This window comes from Amblyomma maculatum, chromosome 1, assembly GCF_055883805.1.
Source record: "Amblyomma maculatum isolate TAMU_Amacu chromosome 1, ASM5588380v1, whole genome shotgun sequence".
In the NCBI taxonomy this organism is placed as follows: Eukaryota; Metazoa; Arthropoda; class Arachnida; order Ixodida; family Ixodidae; genus Amblyomma; species Amblyomma maculatum.
Window position 1 is genome coordinate 104621115 of NC_139344.1, and position 19899 is coordinate 104641013.

Consider the following 19899-nt stretch of genomic DNA (forward strand, 5'->3'; position numbering starts at 1 on the left):
AAAGGAAGTTTAAGGAAGTACCTAGCGTAAGGAGTTCCAATCATCTCCTTCGAGCAGGTAAAGGGAGTACTCTGGTTCCCCGTGAGCTTTAGCGCAGGTTTTAAAAGAATCACTTAAGCATTAATTTCGCGTTTTTAACAAATACTGTAGCACAACGTAGAGCATGGAAAAGAGGAAATGCGCTGATGTCCAAGCATACACGCAAGAATTTTGCAAGCACATTGTGGCCAGCAGAAAGGACAAACCCACTATGCTAGTAGAAGTACCAGCGCATTCCTTTCATATGAATGAAGGCACATTTATATTTTAAATTCAATTCAAACTGTTGAAATGAAAGCAGCATAAAGTTAATTTACATGTTTCTAACTTGATTATTTTATATGCATACACAAAACGAACAGCGCCTAATGGGACCCTGACGGCGTCTTTGAGGAGCTCGTTCTTAGCCGTGTGACAACTCCTTTGGGGCTGAACTCCCGCGCGGTCCTTTATGGAAAAGAAGTTCGAGGGAGTCGGGACTTGCCTGTGTGACAGAAGTATTAGACTTGGACATCACCGTTCCTAGTAGCATTTAACTCAAATCCAGTTTTTCAGTGCAATAACCTCCTATAATTTAGGCGTACTTTCCTCAATGAAGATGTGGCCCAAGTTTGTGGATGACATCTAAATGAGATGCCATCCTGAATGCTGCACTAAAGAGCCATAGTATGTTTACATTATAAACATTGTTTGCATAGCACAGATAGCAATCACACAGACTCTCTCTTGATGTTGGTGACTGATGCTGAGTAAATATAAGTATCAAGCTGAAGAATGAACAATGTGTAACAAATCTAATTTTCTCAGCTTTTCGTGCCGTCGCTGAGTGTTAAACAGAGCCCGATTTACGCAGCTATTAGAAATTCATTGACAGAAATATGTGGCAAGTGTACTCTGTGCTTAACATGAAGTTCGCAGACACAAAATGACTTTCCATTCCTTATACTTACACAATGAGGATTCACATTCATGCTTTGCGGTCTTCTAAAGCCAGAAGAAATGGGTTTGGTTCATGGGGCCAATTGTCACAAAGCAAAAGCAGAGGAAGTGGCTATAGCCTTAGCAATCGCCCAAACAGATGCGGCTTACATACTTAGCGACTCCAAAACAGCCATACTTAACTTTGCCCGCGGACGCGTCCATCCTCCCGCGTGGCAAATATTGAGAATGTGCACCCTGAATTCTGACAGGCGTATTGAGCTTATATGGGTGCCGGCTCACTCTGGCAATCCCGGAAATGAGGCCGCCGATAACATAGCCCGAGGACTTATTAGCCGGGCAAATGGCGACCCATGCCGGGATTTCTCAAGGGAGCGGGCACATACATTTTCTGAGCTCACACAGCAAGCACGCCTTGCCAGTCGACTCTACCCCCCTCCCCACCCCCAGCTGTCTCACTCCCAACAAATCCTCTGGAGGCGTCTTCAAACCCGAACGCTTATCACCCCTCAACGCCTATCCTACTACCGACCCGTTTCCCCTGAGTGCACTCTCTGTGGAGAGTTGCACGCCACCTTGGACCACATTCTTTTCGGCTGCCCTGCCGATCCTCCCCCGCAGGGACAGCCCGCCATCGGATCATGGGAGGAATGGGAGGCCCTCCTTACGTCGCAGGACCTGGACATACAACTTCGCTGTGTGGACCGGGGTGCCAGTGCCATGGCCCTACGTGACCTGGACACATGCGCGTAATGTGAGGGCCGTGCGGTGGCCCTGGGCCCTTGAAGGGTCCAAACTCGCTCGTTTAATAAAGTTTTTTCCTCCTCCTCCTAAGGCTATGAGGAATGCCATAGCAAAAGGATCTGGATAATTTCAGCCACAAAGGGTAATTCTTGCAAGGAAGACATCACCTCCTTCAACAAGTCCCAGAGGTTGTTTCACACTTATCAACACACTGCCTCTTTCATTCAAAAATGCATCTGTTGGGGCACCCGTCTTACAGACAACTTTGTAAAAATTGAGCATCATTTCACTCACCTTCATATACACAGCTGTGAACAAAAAGCAATAGTCACATTCACACAAAGAGAGATAAACTTCATTCTATTTCATCGTAATGCCCCTACCCAAGCTCTTCAATCACCACCACTAGTTGGGGGTGCTCAGATGTCCTTGACACAATGAGCCATTCGCTAGGGTGCTGTGCTATAGCCACTATGCAGCCTGCAAGAACTCTTCCACTTGAAATGAAGAGAAAACAACGTACCATGCTGTTCGTCTTCTATGAGCAGCATATCCTCACACTGAATTTCACATCTTGAAGTGATGCTCCGAATGACATCTTGCTTGATGGCCTACATGATTCAGTATGTAGTTAGACATGCAGTATAAAAAAAGGAGAGCACCACTATGTAATAGCTCTACGTCAGGCCAAATTGAAACTAGTGACACAATAACAATGCATTTTCCAGTGGGATAAATGCATACGCAAGCATAGTTAGCATAATACGACAGGCAATGTTGACACCGTCAACATTTTTGTCCATTTTTAAAGGATTTAGCAATGTTACAATACATCCTTAATTTGAAAATACAGCATCGTCATATATATATATATATATATATATATATATATATATATATATATATATATATATATATATATATATATATATATATATATATATATATAGGGTGTTGAATATTTGGGGGCTGGGATTTAAAAAATTCCTTTGCAAAATCTACTGCCCCATTCGAGCTGAAATAACGTTCACAAAGTAGCAAAATATCGTCTACGTTATCTGATAAGTGATTCAACATCAGTACGTGCCTAGATTTTCCGAAATCGAGAAAAAGCTGCTCTCGGCGGCGTGCACAATTTTCGCAGAAGAGAGTCGAAAAGCTATTTTGACATGATGCGTCATCTGTCGGGCAGCGAGGCAAGCGCGCCAACGGCCGGGATGGAGCTTGTCTCACTGCTCGACAGGTGACGTATCATGTCAAAATAGCTTTTCGACTCTTCTGCGAAAATTGTGCACGCCGCCGAGAGCAGTTTTTCCTCGATTTCGGAAAATCTAGGCAAGTACCAATGTTGAATCACTTATCAGATAACGTAGACGATATTTTGCTACTTTGTGAACGTTATTTCAGCTGGAATGGGGTAGTAGATTTTGCATAGGAATTTTTTAAATTCCAGCCCCCAAATATTCAAGACCCTGTATATATATATATATATATATATATATATATATATATATATGAGACCCAAGTTTCCAGCCATAAAAATCGCAATACAGTAGACTTGTAATAATTAGAACTTGGGTAATTCAAACTTTTCGTTATGCACAAAAATTTTAACATTTTGCATGGCTGCTTTCAGTGCACTTCAAAGCCACTGATTTATATGGTGGTTTCAGTTAATTCAAACTTTCTGTCTTGCTCCAACACTCCCAGTATGCGAAAGAGTGGCAAACGAGGTCAGGTATGTCAGGCTTGCCGCACTATGTAGGCTGGAAATTTAGCCCCTCTAACTGGTTAGCTCAGACGCAATCCAAAGTGAGACCGTGTAGAGGTCTGAACGTCACTCCTAGTGATGGGAAGTGCCTTGTCACCACACACTTCATTTCCAGAGTTTCGCTACCGCAGAGACAGCAACTATCAGCCACATACCAGAGATCCAAGGCCAACTGCTACCATTTCTAGATGCTGAGTGGCAAGTCTGTGTGCTTTTTTTTTTTTTATCATTTAAGACTGTTAGCTCTTTCAGCTTACTCCTCAGTCCTCAGAGCACAGACAACCTGCTACAACAGGTGACCATGGCAATGTGCCAAGATGTTGTAGGCCAGTAGTGGCATGGTGTGTTTATGAAAAATCTGCTTTTACACAACAGCTAGAGCTCAAACTCGTCCTGCAAGCTCCCTGATAGGTGTCTCACCATTTCGTCCAAAATATGCGCTCTCTGTGTCGAAAATACATGCTTATCTCAAGCAGCTCATTGACAGGCAACAAGGCTCCACTGCTACCGCATTATCGTGCCTATCTAGGAGGCCAAGGCCGCCTAATATTTTGGAGAAATCCTGCTTTAATTGTGAAAAATCGCCACTTAAAAGCACATGGTCGATGCCTATTTTTATTGTCAATTCAATCTGCTGTGGTAAAAAAACATTCTTTATTTATTTTTTTTTCAGAGCTTATTTGTAGCCATTGGAAGACTGAACCTTTAGACAATCTTGACATTTTCTTCAGGCCCTTGAAGTCCTGATTAATATGGTTTACCTCTATTCTTGAAGGAGTGCATTACTTATAATTTCTTTTTCATCCATGCAACCAATCTGAGACTACTGGATTATCAATGCCTTCATCAATATCAATGCCCTTCACTCATACTGTTATGGTGCATCGTCAAGAGACAACAAGGACATTTTGGTGGTGTGATGAATAACAAAATTACTGAAGAAAGAACTGGTGTGTTGGTGTCTTTCTCAGGATCTCGAGCATGTTCTTGACTGTGGAGTGTGGATATTACTGCTCGGAAACGCCCCATAACAGATTGGTGGAGGTGCTGGACCCTACTACTCCAGGTCCACAACCTGGAACTCTTCAGTGACTGCCCGCTTGGTTCCCTGACTATGCCATCTGACACATCCCCATCCAAGGCGGCAACACCAGCACCAACAGTCGTCATGGCACAACCTCATGAATAAGGCACCTTTGTGGCACCAATCAAGTGAACTAGCTCACCATGTATGAGCGGGTAAGCAAGCATGTCCGATGGGATGCTACCATTTTGGTTGCTAACGTAAGTTCCTATCTCGAGACACATGAAGAAGACATCATATCCTGGGATATCTGTAAGCAAAAGCTGAAGTACTTATTTGGCAAAACAACTGTATGCAAGTTGAGTGCTAACTTTGATTCTCGAGCTCAGTCAACCACTGAGCCGCACCTATCGTGTATATAGGACATCATCATCATCATCAGCCTGATTATACCCACTGCAGGGCGAAGGCCTCTCCCATATTTCTCCACTTAACCCGGTTCTGTGCTAGCTGCATCCACTTGACCCCTGCGAACTTCTTAATCTCATCCGCCCACCTAACTTTCTGCCGCCCCCTGCTACGCTTTCCTTCCCTTGGAATCCAATTTGTTACCCTCAGCGACCATCGGTTATCCTCTCTTCGCACTACATGTCCTGCCCATGTCCATTTCTTCTTCTTAATTTCTACTAGAATGTCGGTAACTTGAGTTATTTCTCTGACCCACTCTGCACGCTTTCTATCTCTTAATGTTACCCCACCATTTTTCGTTCCATAGCCCTCTGGGTTGTCCTCAACTTAAGTAGAACTCTCTTGGTTAGCCTCCACGTTTCAGCCCCATAGGTGAGTACAGGCAAAATGCAACTGTTGTATACTTTCCTCTTGAGCGATACCGGTAAGCTGCTAGTCATACTCTGCGAGTGCTTGCCAAATGCGCTCCATCCCAATCTTATTCTTCTTGTTATTTCCTTTTCGTGGTCCGGATCTGCGGTTACTACCTGTCCTAAGTAGACATATTCGCCTACTACTTCCAGTATTTCGCTACCTAATGTAAACTGCTGTTCCTTCCCGAGGCTGTTGAACATTACCTTAGTCTTCTGCATATTGATTTTCAAACCTACTTTTCTACTTTTCCTGTCTAGGTCATCATATATATATATATATATATATATATATATATATATATATATATATATATATATATATATATATATGATATATATAGGTATATAGGACATTGTTCCATAAAGTGCACAGCACCATGTCAAAGACTGACAAGGTGGGCCATCTGAAGAGGTTATTGGATGACACATTCAGCCTTCTGCTCTGCAAAGACTGTACCACCATCGAATCCTATCCTCCAGGTCTGGCGGCAGTTTGAGCTAACCAAACGCCACCATATTGCTCCCCATTTTAACAGACTTCCAAACACGGCTGCTACTTCTTCGTGTGAGGACATGCCAACAATGCACCAGCCATTACATCCAGAAAATATGACCCAGACAATCCGTAAAAAACTGGAAGCTATGACTTCTGTTGCCTTCACTTTTCAGCCTGCTGACACTATGATTGCCCTCATTCAAGCAGTCATTCACCAAGAATTCACGAACATGAGCCTCTACTCTCGCCGACCCTCTGAGCAACCTTTTTTTTGCAGCCCACCATTCTCATGGTTGCTGCTGCTGCTGCTCTAACTCAGTCCCTCCTTATACGCTACAACTCCTGTAATTCTTTGAACCCATCTGCTTCATCTCCTCATGCCCAGGCCATATCTTTCACCATTACCGCAGTTCGCTAATTTTCACCCCCTTGACCTCGCTCCTTATTATGATTGCCACAACGGTTATAAATTTTGCCCTATATCACTCATGATGAGCCCTCCCACATCTTCAATACTACTTGTCCTGCCACAATACCACCAGTTACTCATCATTTCACCTCCTTTCTAGCCATAACCCTTTGCTGTCTCCCGATGGCCAGTAGTCATTCTTCTGATGCCACTGCCCTCACCGACACCGTAAGTCATATTGCTCGGAATCGGGTTAGTGATTCTCAGACTGCCCAAAAATGCAGTTACAACCATCACCATTGGGATGCTCACTACCCTCCTGGCTCCTTAATCCTCAGGCTCCAAGACCACCGTGTGGGCCAGTGTGAGTAACTCATGCCTCGTTACATCAGTCCTTACCATGTCTCACAGCAACTGAGCAGCATGACCTACGAGACCATGCCCTTTACCTTAAGTACCCGAAGTCTCATTCCACTGCACTACCCACCCAAATTGCGCACGTCGCACATGTTAAGCCCTACTATTACTGCTTGCTGGTCTAGCTAGTACACAAAAATTGTGCTTGTCCTTCGGAGCAATGGCATTACGGTGCATATTAGAGTTTTGGGTGGTGTGCCAGACGACAACACTGAAGCTAGAGCTGGCACATTAGTGTATGAACTGGTCTCTCTGTGTGTTCATAATGGTGAAGTGTGGCTCTGGCAACTCAGAAAAACCCTATAACAATATTTTGAGTTGTGCTGATGCTTTTAGCTACATTTGAAAAAGATATATATAGTTACAAAATACTATTTGTATACATACATATCCATTAGGCAAATCACAATTAGCCTTGGATCATACTAAGGTGCCCTTCCTATATATAATACTATATCAAACAAAAATCCTAGTCCTTGAAGTCTGAATTAGTGAGCCTACTGTACTGTGACACTGCAATAAAATTAGTTATGCTAGTTATGCTAGAGGTATGAAATACCAAAAATTAAGCCTACAGTTTATATCAGTGAGTAGTCTACACCTTCCGGCCTGGTCATACTAGTTTGTCTAAATAGTTTGCTACAAGTACAAGAGTAAAAAGATTTAAAGTTTATTGCAGCTTTTCAATTACCTACATCAGGTGCTGTCTCAGCCTTATTTACCCATGTATCATTGACTTATAAAGCTGTTACTTAGTGGTCAGGTGTAGAATTTCTAGTTACAAGAGCTGGAGTAAAAGGCTACATGAAACAATAAACCGGCCTAAGAATAAGCCATGCTCCTCAATAGGCCACAAAATTTAAAAATGCCAATTAGACACAGGGTCAGTGCCTTACCACTGAAATAGGCAACAAAATAAATATACACAAAAGCACCTTTCACAGTGACATCTGCTCCACAGTTTCCACACAGCAATTAATTCATGGCTTATATTTTTTTTTTCATATATTTTTGCAAAGGAACCTCATTTTCACATGTGGTGGATGCAAACAGAACAATGAAAAAAGCAGCTAAAGAGTGCAAGTGACAAAGTGCACAGCTCTTTCCTTCTATTGCAAAAAATTATGTGGATGTTTTGGCCAACAACTCAAACAATTCTAGGCTTGACATAAGAGCTTAGACCAGCCTTAAAGAGACTGCAGGGTTGAAGGCTTTCATTTACAAGAAGATATTTCACTTGTGAGTGTCCAGCTCAATTTTTCAGCTTGCACCCAATGCAAAGGCCATGTGTACTCTTATTTACTTTGTCTTCTTTCTCTCCTATGCCGCTCATCCAGAGATGTATATAGCACTAAGCAAATACACATTTCAATGAGATCAACATAGTCTGCACTAGAAGTGAGAGGTATTTTGTGTGCACATTCATATTTCTCCCAACCTCACTCCACTGAAGTATAAATTAAAATTTGAGGGCTGCGATCAATATTGAAGAGCTTTTGTGCATGAGCTGACCTTGATGGCTTCTTGAACTGTGGCCTTGGTATGCACGAACCCTCTGCATTGAATGGTCCCCACTATGGACATACTGGCCCCACAAGATGTTGGCCCTTGAACCTGGTAGCCAGACGAGCCTCCTCCACTGCTGCAGTCCTGCAACACACAGAAAGGCCCATCATGCCAGCTGTAGCCTCACTTCTGATTCATATACAGCTTTCAGAATAAAACCTCATCTCTCCTCCAATGACAAATAGTATATTGACCCCAGTATGAATGCTGAGAATGACCACAGGACTTGACAAATGGCAGCAGAAAGTGAATAATATATTGAAAAAGAAAAAAAAAAGGGGGAAGCATATTTTTATCCCATTTCACAACCAGCCACGTTTTGCCTCGTTTACCTGTATTATCTAGCTCAGATGTTTTACACTGATGGTTTCCAAACATATGGTCGGGATCCAGTAACTCCCATAAAAGTCTATTATTTTGCATCTTACAGTACCCAGAAAAAAGAAAAAAAAAAACAATCTGAAGGCTGTTAGAAAAATTTTTTTAAATAAATTCAGTTTTTGCACACTATCTTGCTCTAAACTAATAATGCAGCTCATTAGATGGTCGTTGAAATAAAAAATATATTACTCTTAAAATCATACAAGATATAAATAACATCTCATGAAAAAAATTAACCAAAAACAACATAAAAAAGGTTTACAAATGCATCAATGTGTGTGTGTGTGTGTGTGTGTGTGTGTGTGTGTGTGTGTGTGTGTGCGTGCGTGCGTGCGTGCGTGTGTGTGTGTGTGTGTGTGTGTAAATGTAATTAAAATTTTCAGAATATACAAAATACAAAACGTGCTGGATTTCTTTTCCTTTTGTGTGCAAAAATTTGGCAGGCTTAATGATAATTATTTTTTTTTTTTGGTGCTGCTCACACCAGTGGTTGGCATTTTTTTTCTCCCACAGTTCTTTTGCCATTTAAGAAAACAGTTCTTCGCTGCGGTGAAGCACAAACGTACGACAAAAAACATTTGTTTAGGGCTCAATTTCCATCTGCTCATAGCACAGCTTGCAGTTTGTATTGTATGTTTCTGTACTTTTGCACCTTGCGGAGTGCACACATTGTGGAAGGACGGGAAGGAGTGCAAACTTGCTTGGTATCATCAATATAGAGAAACTGTTGATTGAATTCTTTAAAAGCTAGGTGGTTGAACCTGGCATTTCTTGCTAGCTCAGGGATCAATGGGTGCAATGTACAGTGTGCATGGAATAAAATCAAGCAATTAGGAGCTTGGCAGCGCATGGCCCATACGTCATTGATCATGAGACTGTGAGCATGGTCCTGAAAGAGTTCATCATCATCATCATCATCAGCCTGACTATGCCCACTGCAGGGCGAAGGCCTCTCCCATATTTCTCCAATTAACCGGTTCTGTGCTAGCTGCATCCACTTGACCCCTGCGAACTTCTTAACCTCATCCACCCACCTAACTTTCTGCTGCCCCCTGCTATGCTTTTCTTCCCTTAGAATCCAGTTTGTTACCCTAAGCGACCATCGGTTAGCCTCTCTTCGCACTACTTGTCTTGCCCATGCCCATTTCTTCTGAATTTCCACTAGAATGTCGATAACTTGAGTAATTTCTCTGACCCACTCTGCACGCTTCCTATCTCTTAATGTTACCCCTACCATTTTTCGTTCCATAGCCCTCTGGGTTGTCCTCAACTTAAGTAGAACCCTCTTGGTTAGCCTCCACGTTTCAGCCCCATAGGTGAGCACAGGTAAGATGCAACTGTTGTATACTTTCCTCTTGAGCGATACTGGTAAGCTGCTAGTTTGAAAGAGTTAAGAACAGTCTATTATTAGAATGGTGCGAAAAGTGAGAAATGCTTGAAATCTATTGTACCTTTAGACAAAAGCTCATTTTTTTTTTTTTTTTTTTTTTTGTGATGCCGAATTTCACCTCATTCAAAATTGCTTATTTCTTAAACTAAATTTGTTACCTTGTACCTCTCAATTACATGTGCCAAAATATTGAAGTTTCAATTAAAATTCTGTACACATTACACAGGATGTACTTCCTTCAATAAAAGGTATTAGTTTTTTTTGCTAAGGTCATCAAAGCTGAAACTTTTGGAAATTGCATGTGAGCTGCTAGCTCCTTCAGAATGCCAGATAGGCCATTGAGCCCACATAGCTACATGGAAGTAAAACTGCTGTTATTAAGCTAACTCCTAGACTTCTCTTTGCCAAGTGCCTACTAGGCAAATGGAATAATCTGGAATGCAGTGGCCTCAAGCAAGCGGAATAATTTGGAACACGGTGGTTTCAAATGCATCGAGCCTGCGCCAGGGCACACCAAGAATTCAGCACCGGTCGCACGATTCCACTGCTTCTGCTGCTATTTTTTTTTCTTTTTACTGCAGCGGAAACAAACATTCCAAACAATTCTTCACGAGCTTCGACTCCAGGCAATGATCAGCCTAGAATTTTAACTAGTGGTCTGAAGTAAGCATGCTTTAAATTTCAGTTCACTCTTGAGTAGCTATGCATGTTCACTGAGTGTTCTCGCTGTTTCATCTTTATTTACTAAAGTTTCAACAACCTTAAGCTATGGTTTCAACAACAAGGAAAGATCCGGCACATGTGGTGCTCTCTCCAGAACGCAATCTAGTGCAAAGCCCTTTCAGCCACACTGAGCCAAGACTGACCACCTAGCTTCCAAAGCAGCTTCTTCAGCAGATTTTCAAGCCTAATGGCAGGCGCCAGATTGCACTCTGCCACCCTCCACAAATATACTGACTATAACCCACAAAAAGCTCAAAAACACAAAACAAGTTGTGCTAGAGCAGAACACCAAACAAAAAACAAGCATTTTTAGCCGTTTAGCACTGTTACAAGAACTAAAGGCCTTAAAATAAACTTCACAATATAGCATATTAGTTCCTTTGAATTTGCCACGTGCTCCCACATGCTCCCAGTTTCCCTTCAAGTATGAAACAGCCTGTACAACGCTCAAGTGAAATACCAATTGAGTGCATAAAAGAGGACTCGAATGGCTACATTTTGGTACATGTACATTTTAGGAAGTTCTGCTGCAGCACTGTATTTTCCTTTCCTCCTCTTCAATGACAGTACTGTAGGTACAGAGGCTTTTGTCACACATTGCACGCATTTAGTAAAATGTTTGAAAGTATACAAAATTCCAATGCAGCTCAGCCTGACACCACACACTTACGCTCCTGCATAAGCAGGCCATCGTGGCGCCAAGTGCCAGAAACCATTTAATTTTTTTATCAAGCGACACTCACCAGTGGAAGCAACAGGTCAACTAGGAAAAGACTCTGAGGGGCATCCTTGGCAGCACGTGGTGAGCGACGTCTGTCAGTAGCAGTAGCCAGAGGCTCGTCAGGTGGTCGTGCCTCTCCATTAAGCAGGGCTCGCGCATCATGCAGGCCTCGCATGAAGGGCTCCAGGCCCACCTGGATTTGGCGCAGGAGCCCCTGGCGGCAGCGCTCCTCACTCAATGCCACCCACAGGTCGAGGCTGAGCGATGCTTCCAGCCGGTGCCATGCAGTGGCCCCAACTGTGGGCTTCCAGTCAGCTGGTCGTGCAGCACACTGCCCAAATGCTCGATTCAAAAAGCATCCTTTGTTGCGCCTCAGCGGCACTGAACCACACACCACACAACTACTGCAGGCATTCCTGTTAAGCATAAAAGACTGCATGCAATTAAGCATCACTTCACGGCCGTGAGTAAAAATGCGTAAGCTTTTTCGTGTTCACCTCTAGCCCATTAGCTGCATAACACGATTCCTGCATGAAATTTTGACATTCCACAAGGCATACCACCAAAACTACCCAGAGAGGTATTAAATTTAAACACTATGAGTCACAGCAAGCAGCCATGTACTAGGAAAGCAAAACGTTTCGAGGCATTAACCAAACAGAACAAAGTTCTTTGTTTAAGCATATGTCACGCAGCAACAGGGCCAGTAAACTTACTTTGTGGTCCAAAACATCAAAAGTCTTGCATGTTATCCTGATAGAAAAGTCAAGGAACAATATGCTTATTACAGCTGTGCACTTAATTTCCACAAAAACGACACTTCTCCTGCACTTTTTTTTTTACCTGTCTCTCATCTTAGCTCTTTGAAAGCACATATAGCAAGATTCTTTTAAAGGGACTCAACACTGACCAAAACATGTCATGAGATTATGGTGGCATTGAGAAGTGTTAGACTGAGAACACAAATATCCAAGAAACAAGTATTTATAACATTAATTTTGCATTGAAAATTGCATAATAAAAGCTGAAGTGACCTCTTATGGCAAAAAGCAAATTGGAAATGAAAAGGAAAAAGCTGAACTAGAACACTTTCCCCAGTCCAAAAAAATATGAAACAGCAAACACATGCCCATGCCTAAGCTTACTGTTTCCCAAACTAATTTCAACCTATGGCGGTTATTCTCGAAATAATGCGTCACGGAGGGGAGCTAGACACTACAGTCACATTCTAGCCCTGGTGTGCCAGCCCTAACAGATAGAGCTGAGACACCCAGCCTGCGGTGCGAGAAGTCGCCACTGCGGAGGATTTGGGCCACAGGGGACAAACAGGAGTTGCACACTCGAACAAGCTTTAATCTGCCCGAGTAATTATACAAATCAACAGCAATCAAATGAAACCGCCGTAGCGAGTGAACGTCTCGCTCGTGTACGAGGGGGAAATAAAAACCCACCAAAAAGGGGAAGCACACGCAAGAAGCTGCAAGCCTAGCGAGGGCAATCCTGCTTAACGCAGAACTCAAAAAGCTCTGCGCATCACTAAACGCCAAATTCATCAACCTCTCTCAGCTTTTGAATAGAGAGGGCCAACTGGCACAAGACGGCATACGCTACCTAGCAGACACCACACACCAAGCTGTAATCCAGGTTGGCCACATAGCGGGACCTTCTTTAGGAGTGCGCCCATATACACGACCTGGGCCCAGCCATATCCACAAGCAGATCATCCCAAAAGGCCGTCGCACTGCCCAGGAGCAAGAAGTCTCCCATCCTTTGCCAGAAGGATCTAAGGACGTCCCCTCCAAGATTTTCAGAGACAACACTAAGCTAAACACTGCTTGCCTAGAATGAGGAGATGCTGACATAAAAAATGGGACCGCGCCACCACGCGGCAAGACAAGCTGGACACCTCAGTCCTCGGCGCTCTACGTGGCCCAGACAGACAGACCTCAAGACCACTCCTTGATGTCACCGAAGATGGAATCATGCCTGCCGTGCCCCAGACCTCACTCCCAACATGCTATGCTACCGCCCAGCCAATGCCCCCAGCAACGGCCTCCGAGCATACCTTCTGTTCACCTGACACTGCCGGCCTCAGATACATACTGACAGCAATGTGTAGAGGCCCCAAGCAGAGGTTCCCAGCTAACAGCGGCTGCCAGCGTGGTGGACCCCAATGGGACTGACATTATGCACTAGGGGAGTGCGACCAATCAGCCTCAGCTGCTACCCCAGTAACCTCTACTACCTCGCCCCTCGGTGAACCCGCCATAGCCAGACCCAAGACGGCCCTGTAAAACCACTGAGGGTGCCACAACAGCAACAGGAACCATCACCGTATGGGATACTCCCAGCACAGGCACTGAGCCCGCAGAGGTTAAGTGCCAGCCAGAATCTATACCACTGTGTTAGCGACATAGTTAAACAGCACCTGGTTCACCAGTGGCCTCAGTGGAGGCAATAAAAAACAGGCAGGCAGCGCTCGAGGTGCCACGGGTACATCATCATGGGATGCCGGCATTATATGGCACAGCCTATGCTGAACAGTGCTCCGAAGGCCACTATGAAAGACTACACCTTCATCGCCGCCGCCAACGTTGCCAGAAGAGAGCCGAGGTGAATGTAGGGTTCCTGAATATGCATGGCGCGAGAAAGCAGCACAAGTGGGAGGAACTATACAGGAACCTAGATGCAGAGAATGTGTCACTGTTCGCGGTTGCTGAGACAGCACTAACGTGATCTAGAGACACCACCAATCCATCCCTACTGGCATTGGATAGGGCGCAACAGCAACGGAGAAGGCCGCAAAGGTGGCGGCAAGGCACATCATAGGAAGAAACACCCCGTACATGCAGTGAGCATCTCTGGATCAGCAAAATCCTCATGGGTGTGCAACTCGTTGTGGACATTCTCTATCTAACAATAACTGGCAGCTACCACGAAGGCAATGCCAGTGTCATGCACTGCTTTGCGATCGAGGTGAGCTAGTGGGCGGGCTCAAAGTGTTGCTGATAGGGGACTTTATTAGACACACTCAGCCAACAGACGGCTACCAAGCCTTCAACGGTGAGCTCCTGCTGCAAACCGCCAATGCACTCTCCCTTGAGGTGTTAAACCTCCGCCCGGACTGTGAAGGGAAGTTCAAGCGGTGTGCAAGGAGCAGCCGCAGTTGCACTGATTATGCGCTCGCATTCAGCGACCAGACACGTGCACCGAATCCATATTGACGAGGAGGGGATCTTCAGTGCAGGCAGCGGCCATAACCGCCTGAAGATCATGCTCACATACTCTGTCTGGCGAGGTGCACAAACAGAGAATCGAGAACCGGCCCGGCGATACCCGCCTGTGAGAGCATACGAGTTCATCGCAGCGGAATTTGAGCACAGCCTGCAGCACAGTCAGGTCACTAGCTACGAGGAGTTCCATCAGGGAGCTGCACCATCTGATGCAGAAGCACAAAATTCGGATGAATTCTCGGAGAGGCGTGTGACACAAAGGCTGGTCGGACTGCAAGGTACAGGCAGCGCTGAAGGCGCATCGCGAGGCCAACCGACTACACCGTTATGCTGTGAAAGGCGGCTCGGACGAGGAGTGCCAGCGAAAATGGGGTGTGTACCTTCAGTGCAAGCATGTCATGCAGGGGATGGTCCAACACAAGATAGCCCAGTATGACCACAAGCGGATCAGAACCATCAGAAGCACAGGTCGCAATGGTTCCAGGAAGTTCTGGTCTTACGTGGCAATGTTCGACAGAAGAGACACCGACACGACAAACAGTGACAAAAGTACTGGCCAGTCTATCAGCGACATGTCCCAACACCTCACATGACACATGTCACAGACATACAAGTCCCCCCTGCCTATGGACACCACGGTAGTCCACGAATGTTCAATCCCACTGGCTCCCAACCAGTTAACAGGAGGATCCGAGCCCGACTGGAAGATCACGCGAGCGGCCCTAGACCGTGCTATCTCACGCACTGGAGCACACACCGTGCAGGGACTTGACGGCATTCCAGCAAGTGTGGTGAAGAGCCTCAGCGATGTTGCGCGAGATACGCTGGCATCCATCTTCACCGGAATAATTGGTAGTGACCCGGTCCAGTCTGATTGGCAGTGTGGCAGGGTCAGCCTTGTAACAAAGAAAGGAGGCGATGTGGGGCTCTTGTGGGACTATCGGCCGCTCACTGTGACAAGCATACTTTACCGGTTATTCGTCTAGAATTTGAAAAGGTGGATGAGTGGATGGGCAGAGAATGCTGGAGCGCACACCGAACTTAAGAATGGCTTCCGCCCAGGACGACACCTAGAGGACAACCTCTTCCTGCTTTGCCAGACAATGGAGACTGCTCGAAAAGAAGCTCAGGGCCTGGTGAGCTGCTTCCTGGGCGTCGCCAAGGCGTACGATAGCGTCCCCCATGAGCCACTGTTCCATTGCCTCGGAGAGCTGGAAATGCCATCTGTGTGGATAGACCTGCTGCACCGGCTGTACTGCGAGAACACAGTTGTGGCCTGCTTTGGTGGCGCCGGCTCAGAGCCCTTGTCCATTAAGAGGGGCCTCAAGCAGGGCTGCCTGCTCTCACCGCACCTGTATACAGTATATGTTACAAGCCTTGAGCAAACCCTGCTAAAGTCAGGGCTGGGCTTCCCGCTTCCCCATATGTATGAGGGAATGCCGGAAGTGTGGGTTCTGCCAGGCCTTGCGAATGTTGACAACCTGGTGCCCCTGGCAGAGAATGTAGACACCCTCCAGCAGCTGGTCACCCTGGCCGCCACCTGGGTGCACTGACTGGGTCTGCAATTCAACGCCAGGAAGTCCACAGTGCTGCAATTCTTGAGCCTGCACAGTGGGGCTCAGGTGACCCTGCCCAACGGCGATACCATACCTCGGGCTACCGAGTACCGTTACTTAGGTGTATTTCTCAGTTCTGAGCCTGTGCTTTTGGAGGACCATGAAGAGCACTTTCGGCAATCCAGCTGCAGGGCTGGCAGTATGTTGCGCCGATGCTGCCTGTGGAGTTCCTACAGGCATTTACTGGTCCACAAACTATGAAAAGTGGTTCATGTGCCTGCATTAACATTTGCAAATGCTGTGCTCTGCATATCAGCCAGAACACCATCTTGGTTGGAACACGGCCAGTGCGAAGTGGGTAGAGTGGCACTGGGCTGCCATGGACGAGTTGCAGTCGAGGCTATACAAGGTGAACTCTGCTGGTCTTCATTTGAAGCACGCGAAGTGCATAGTAAGATTGCCTACCAGGGCCGCTTGTGGACTATGACAGCAGGTGTGCACACCAAGTATTCTGCTACCTGTGCCTAAAAGGTATCAGAACAAAGTGGACTGCGTGCCTACACATGCTAAGCCACAAGTTCGACCTCCTGAAGCAGCCAGTGGAGGAAACGAGCAAGCGGAAGTGGTCCAGCGTGGTAGAAGAGCGCGTGCGGGATGAGGAGACGGAGCAGTGGCGCGCAGCAATGTGCTCAAAGTCAACACTGCTTCTCTACCGCACACATAAGGCTGCCCCGGCCCCGGAGAAGCGGTACGACAACGGCAGTGAAAGTGCTCTCCTCTTCGAAGCGTGTGCTGGAGCGCTGCGCACTCTGTTGTACCGGCAGCAGTTCGACACGTCTCTGGTGATTCAGGCGGAACTCTGCCAAAAATGCAGTGGGTAGCACGAGAGCATAAAGCATTTGGTCCTCCACTGCCCGCAACTGGCGCCGCAGCACCCAAAGAGCACCCCTCTGCTGCAGGAGCTGGGATTCGCCACCTCTGGCGGAGACGCTCCGCATGCGGTGGTGGCGGCGGCAACGAAAAGCCAGCTTCACCAATGGTGGGGGCTGGCTCAGCAGCGCTAGCTGAAGGCGAACTCAGTGACTCGCACGAAGCCCCCACCCCGTGCCTCTATCTTCAGTGCCTGTGTTTAAGTTGGTCTGTGTGCTTTTGTATGTGTGTATGCGTCAACTTACTATGTAAGCGACTAGGGTGCACTATGGAGAAATATGGGAGAGGCCTTCGCCCTGCAGTGGGTATAATCAGGCTGATGATGATGATGATGTGCGCCCCCCTGATACAAAGAGATAGCCACATCATCATTATCAGGGGAATAGGAGTGCTCTGCTCACATGGCGTGGCTTCCCGCTCACGGCCAGTTGTGATACATGCGTACGGTGATCGGGCAACTCGGTGACAGCGGCGGTCTGCCTGGCAAAAATCATGAACCGCGGGCCTGCGTGCTCAACCGCCGAAAAAGCTCCGAGAGAGTTGCGACAGGTGCCCTCTCCGTCTCGGGCTGAGGAGAAAAGGTCTCCGATTTAGGCCGGAAGGAAAGAGGGAAACTCGTGGCAGCATAGCTGCAGGAAACAAGGAGGCAGTAGGGGTGGCCAGTGTGCCCTCTCCTCCACCAACCTTGCTAACACCGCGCGTAACTTGCATTAGAATTACGCGCAGTCGTTATAATGGGGACAGGAGATTCGTGTGAATTTTCACAAACCACAGAAAGCAGTGTTAAAAGCTTGAACAATCACATTTTATTAATCAAAACAAGTTCATGCAAGCAGCCAGTCACCATCTTCAGTAGCATGTTTTTGTCACTCTTACAAAGGAGACTTATTTTGTGGCCCATAGCAACTGGTGTTGCAAAACGTTTGAGTGCTATGTAGTTATAGGAACATTAGTGGATGATCTTTCAACCACATCAGTGAACCACAATTATTGCGCTTAACCTCAGCGTTTGTCTAATTCCTTTGTCCGTGTCCAACTAAGCAGTGCAGCCTTTTTAAAAAGATGTTCCAACTAGCCCAATCCCAAGCACTTCTCGACTTAACGGAGCTTCATAGCTATCAAATAACATAGTTATCGAAGAACAGTTTGCCCACAGCACCTCAACAAACAACAGAAGCATGGTCTTACAACGTGACAAAGAAATTTTCAATGGCATGTGAGGTGTACTGGCAGGTAGGCGATGGAACACAAGAAAAAACATGCAGCAACAATGGGAAGAAATAAATAAGCCAAGTCATGACTGAAGCAACTATCATATTCCACTATACTAAAGTTCTAGCCATATAAGCCAGTGTGAAGTAAGGCACACTATATTTTATGCCTTCGCAGAATCTCCCGGACAATTGCTGCAACTTGGGTATGCTACACGTTGCATTTTTCGTATCCTTAGGTTCACAATGAAACAAGCCATATAAATATTGTTTTCTTGTTCACAGTCAATATTAATAATAAAAAACAAACAAGTTTTACTTCACTCTTCTAAATAAGACATGCATAGTGCAAGCAAATGTGAATACAAATATGATGCAGTCCAAACACATAGGAAGCACTGTTTTTTCACTACAGCTGCACCAAAACAACATTGTTTCCTCACGACTAGAGCAACAACTGGACTGAAAATCATTTCAAAACCCTACTTGGAAGCATTTGTTTCCTTGTTCACAATATCTACAAAACAGCTATCCCTTGCTCTTCTCTTCAGTTCCTTCAAAACTGAAAGCTCTGAACTGTTTACCACAGATCAACCCTCAAAAATACAGCCTACACATCTTTTTCACAAATATGTTCAAAGCTTTATAAATTCGCGCAAAAATAAACATGGAAACATTTGGCATCAGGACAGCACGAACAATCAGCACTGCAGTTCATTCAGTATGGGAAGCTTATCGATTTCAATTGCAATTCTATATATTATGGAACATATTATGGAACCAAAAAAAGTATTGTAACCATTCAATTAATTTATTCATAATAATCACACATTTTCCAGTCATAAAGAATGTTTTGTTAGAAACACTGTATCCATGATGTGCAATGTATCCATAATATGCAATGAAACCAAACCAAACCAAACCGAAGTATAAAAAGCCACAAGATGTTTAAAGCCCACTCTTAAAGTTCAGGTACTAGTTCCCCTCACACCTCGAGTGACTGGACAATTGCAACCCCAAATTATCCTCTAATATTCTCTGCATGAAACTCTAGCTTAACAACTCATAACAAAGCAAACACTGAACTTTGAATATGGTTCAACAGAAAGGATACTTTCTTGTCACAGTGCAGATCTGAAGCTGGATTCGGTCAGTAACTTCGGAGTTAAGTGATGTCCTCTGGTCCTTGGCAATGACTTTGTAAACAGCAAACAAAACCTAGCCAAGATGAAACCAAAAAGCAAAGATGTCAATAAACAAAAGAGAAAAGAAGATTGAAAGGATTTTTCATTTCCCAACCTTAACACACATTCACATGAGTGAACATTTGCTGAATTGGAATAAGCACACAGCCACTTATTTTTATAAAATGGAGAAAATATCAAGCACCAATGTCTCCCAATTTATTCTACTATTTGTAGCAGAAGGTTTATTTGGCAGTGTCGACCTCGGTGGGAGCTGTGGTTAC

The 19899-nt window shown here is 45.3% G+C and overlaps 1 protein-coding gene across 1 annotated transcript in view; it reads right to left on the reverse strand.

The window, feature by feature from the left end:
* LOC146203406 (protein odr-4 homolog) overlaps window positions 1-19899 on the reverse strand; it is a 59801-nt gene that overhangs the window by 20455 nt on the left and 19447 nt on the right. The window contains exons 4-8 of the mRNA XM_084588738.1: window positions 19546-19649; window positions 12218-12254; window positions 11524-11832; window positions 8233-8370; window positions 2246-2333 (exon numbers count right to left, since the gene is read on the reverse strand). Coding sequence (XP_084444864.1) covers window positions 2246-2333; window positions 8233-8370; window positions 11524-11832; window positions 12218-12254; window positions 19546-19649 — 676 coding nt within the window. The remainder of the gene's footprint in view (window positions 1-2245; window positions 2334-8232; window positions 8371-11523; window positions 11833-12217; window positions 12255-19545; window positions 19650-19899) is intronic.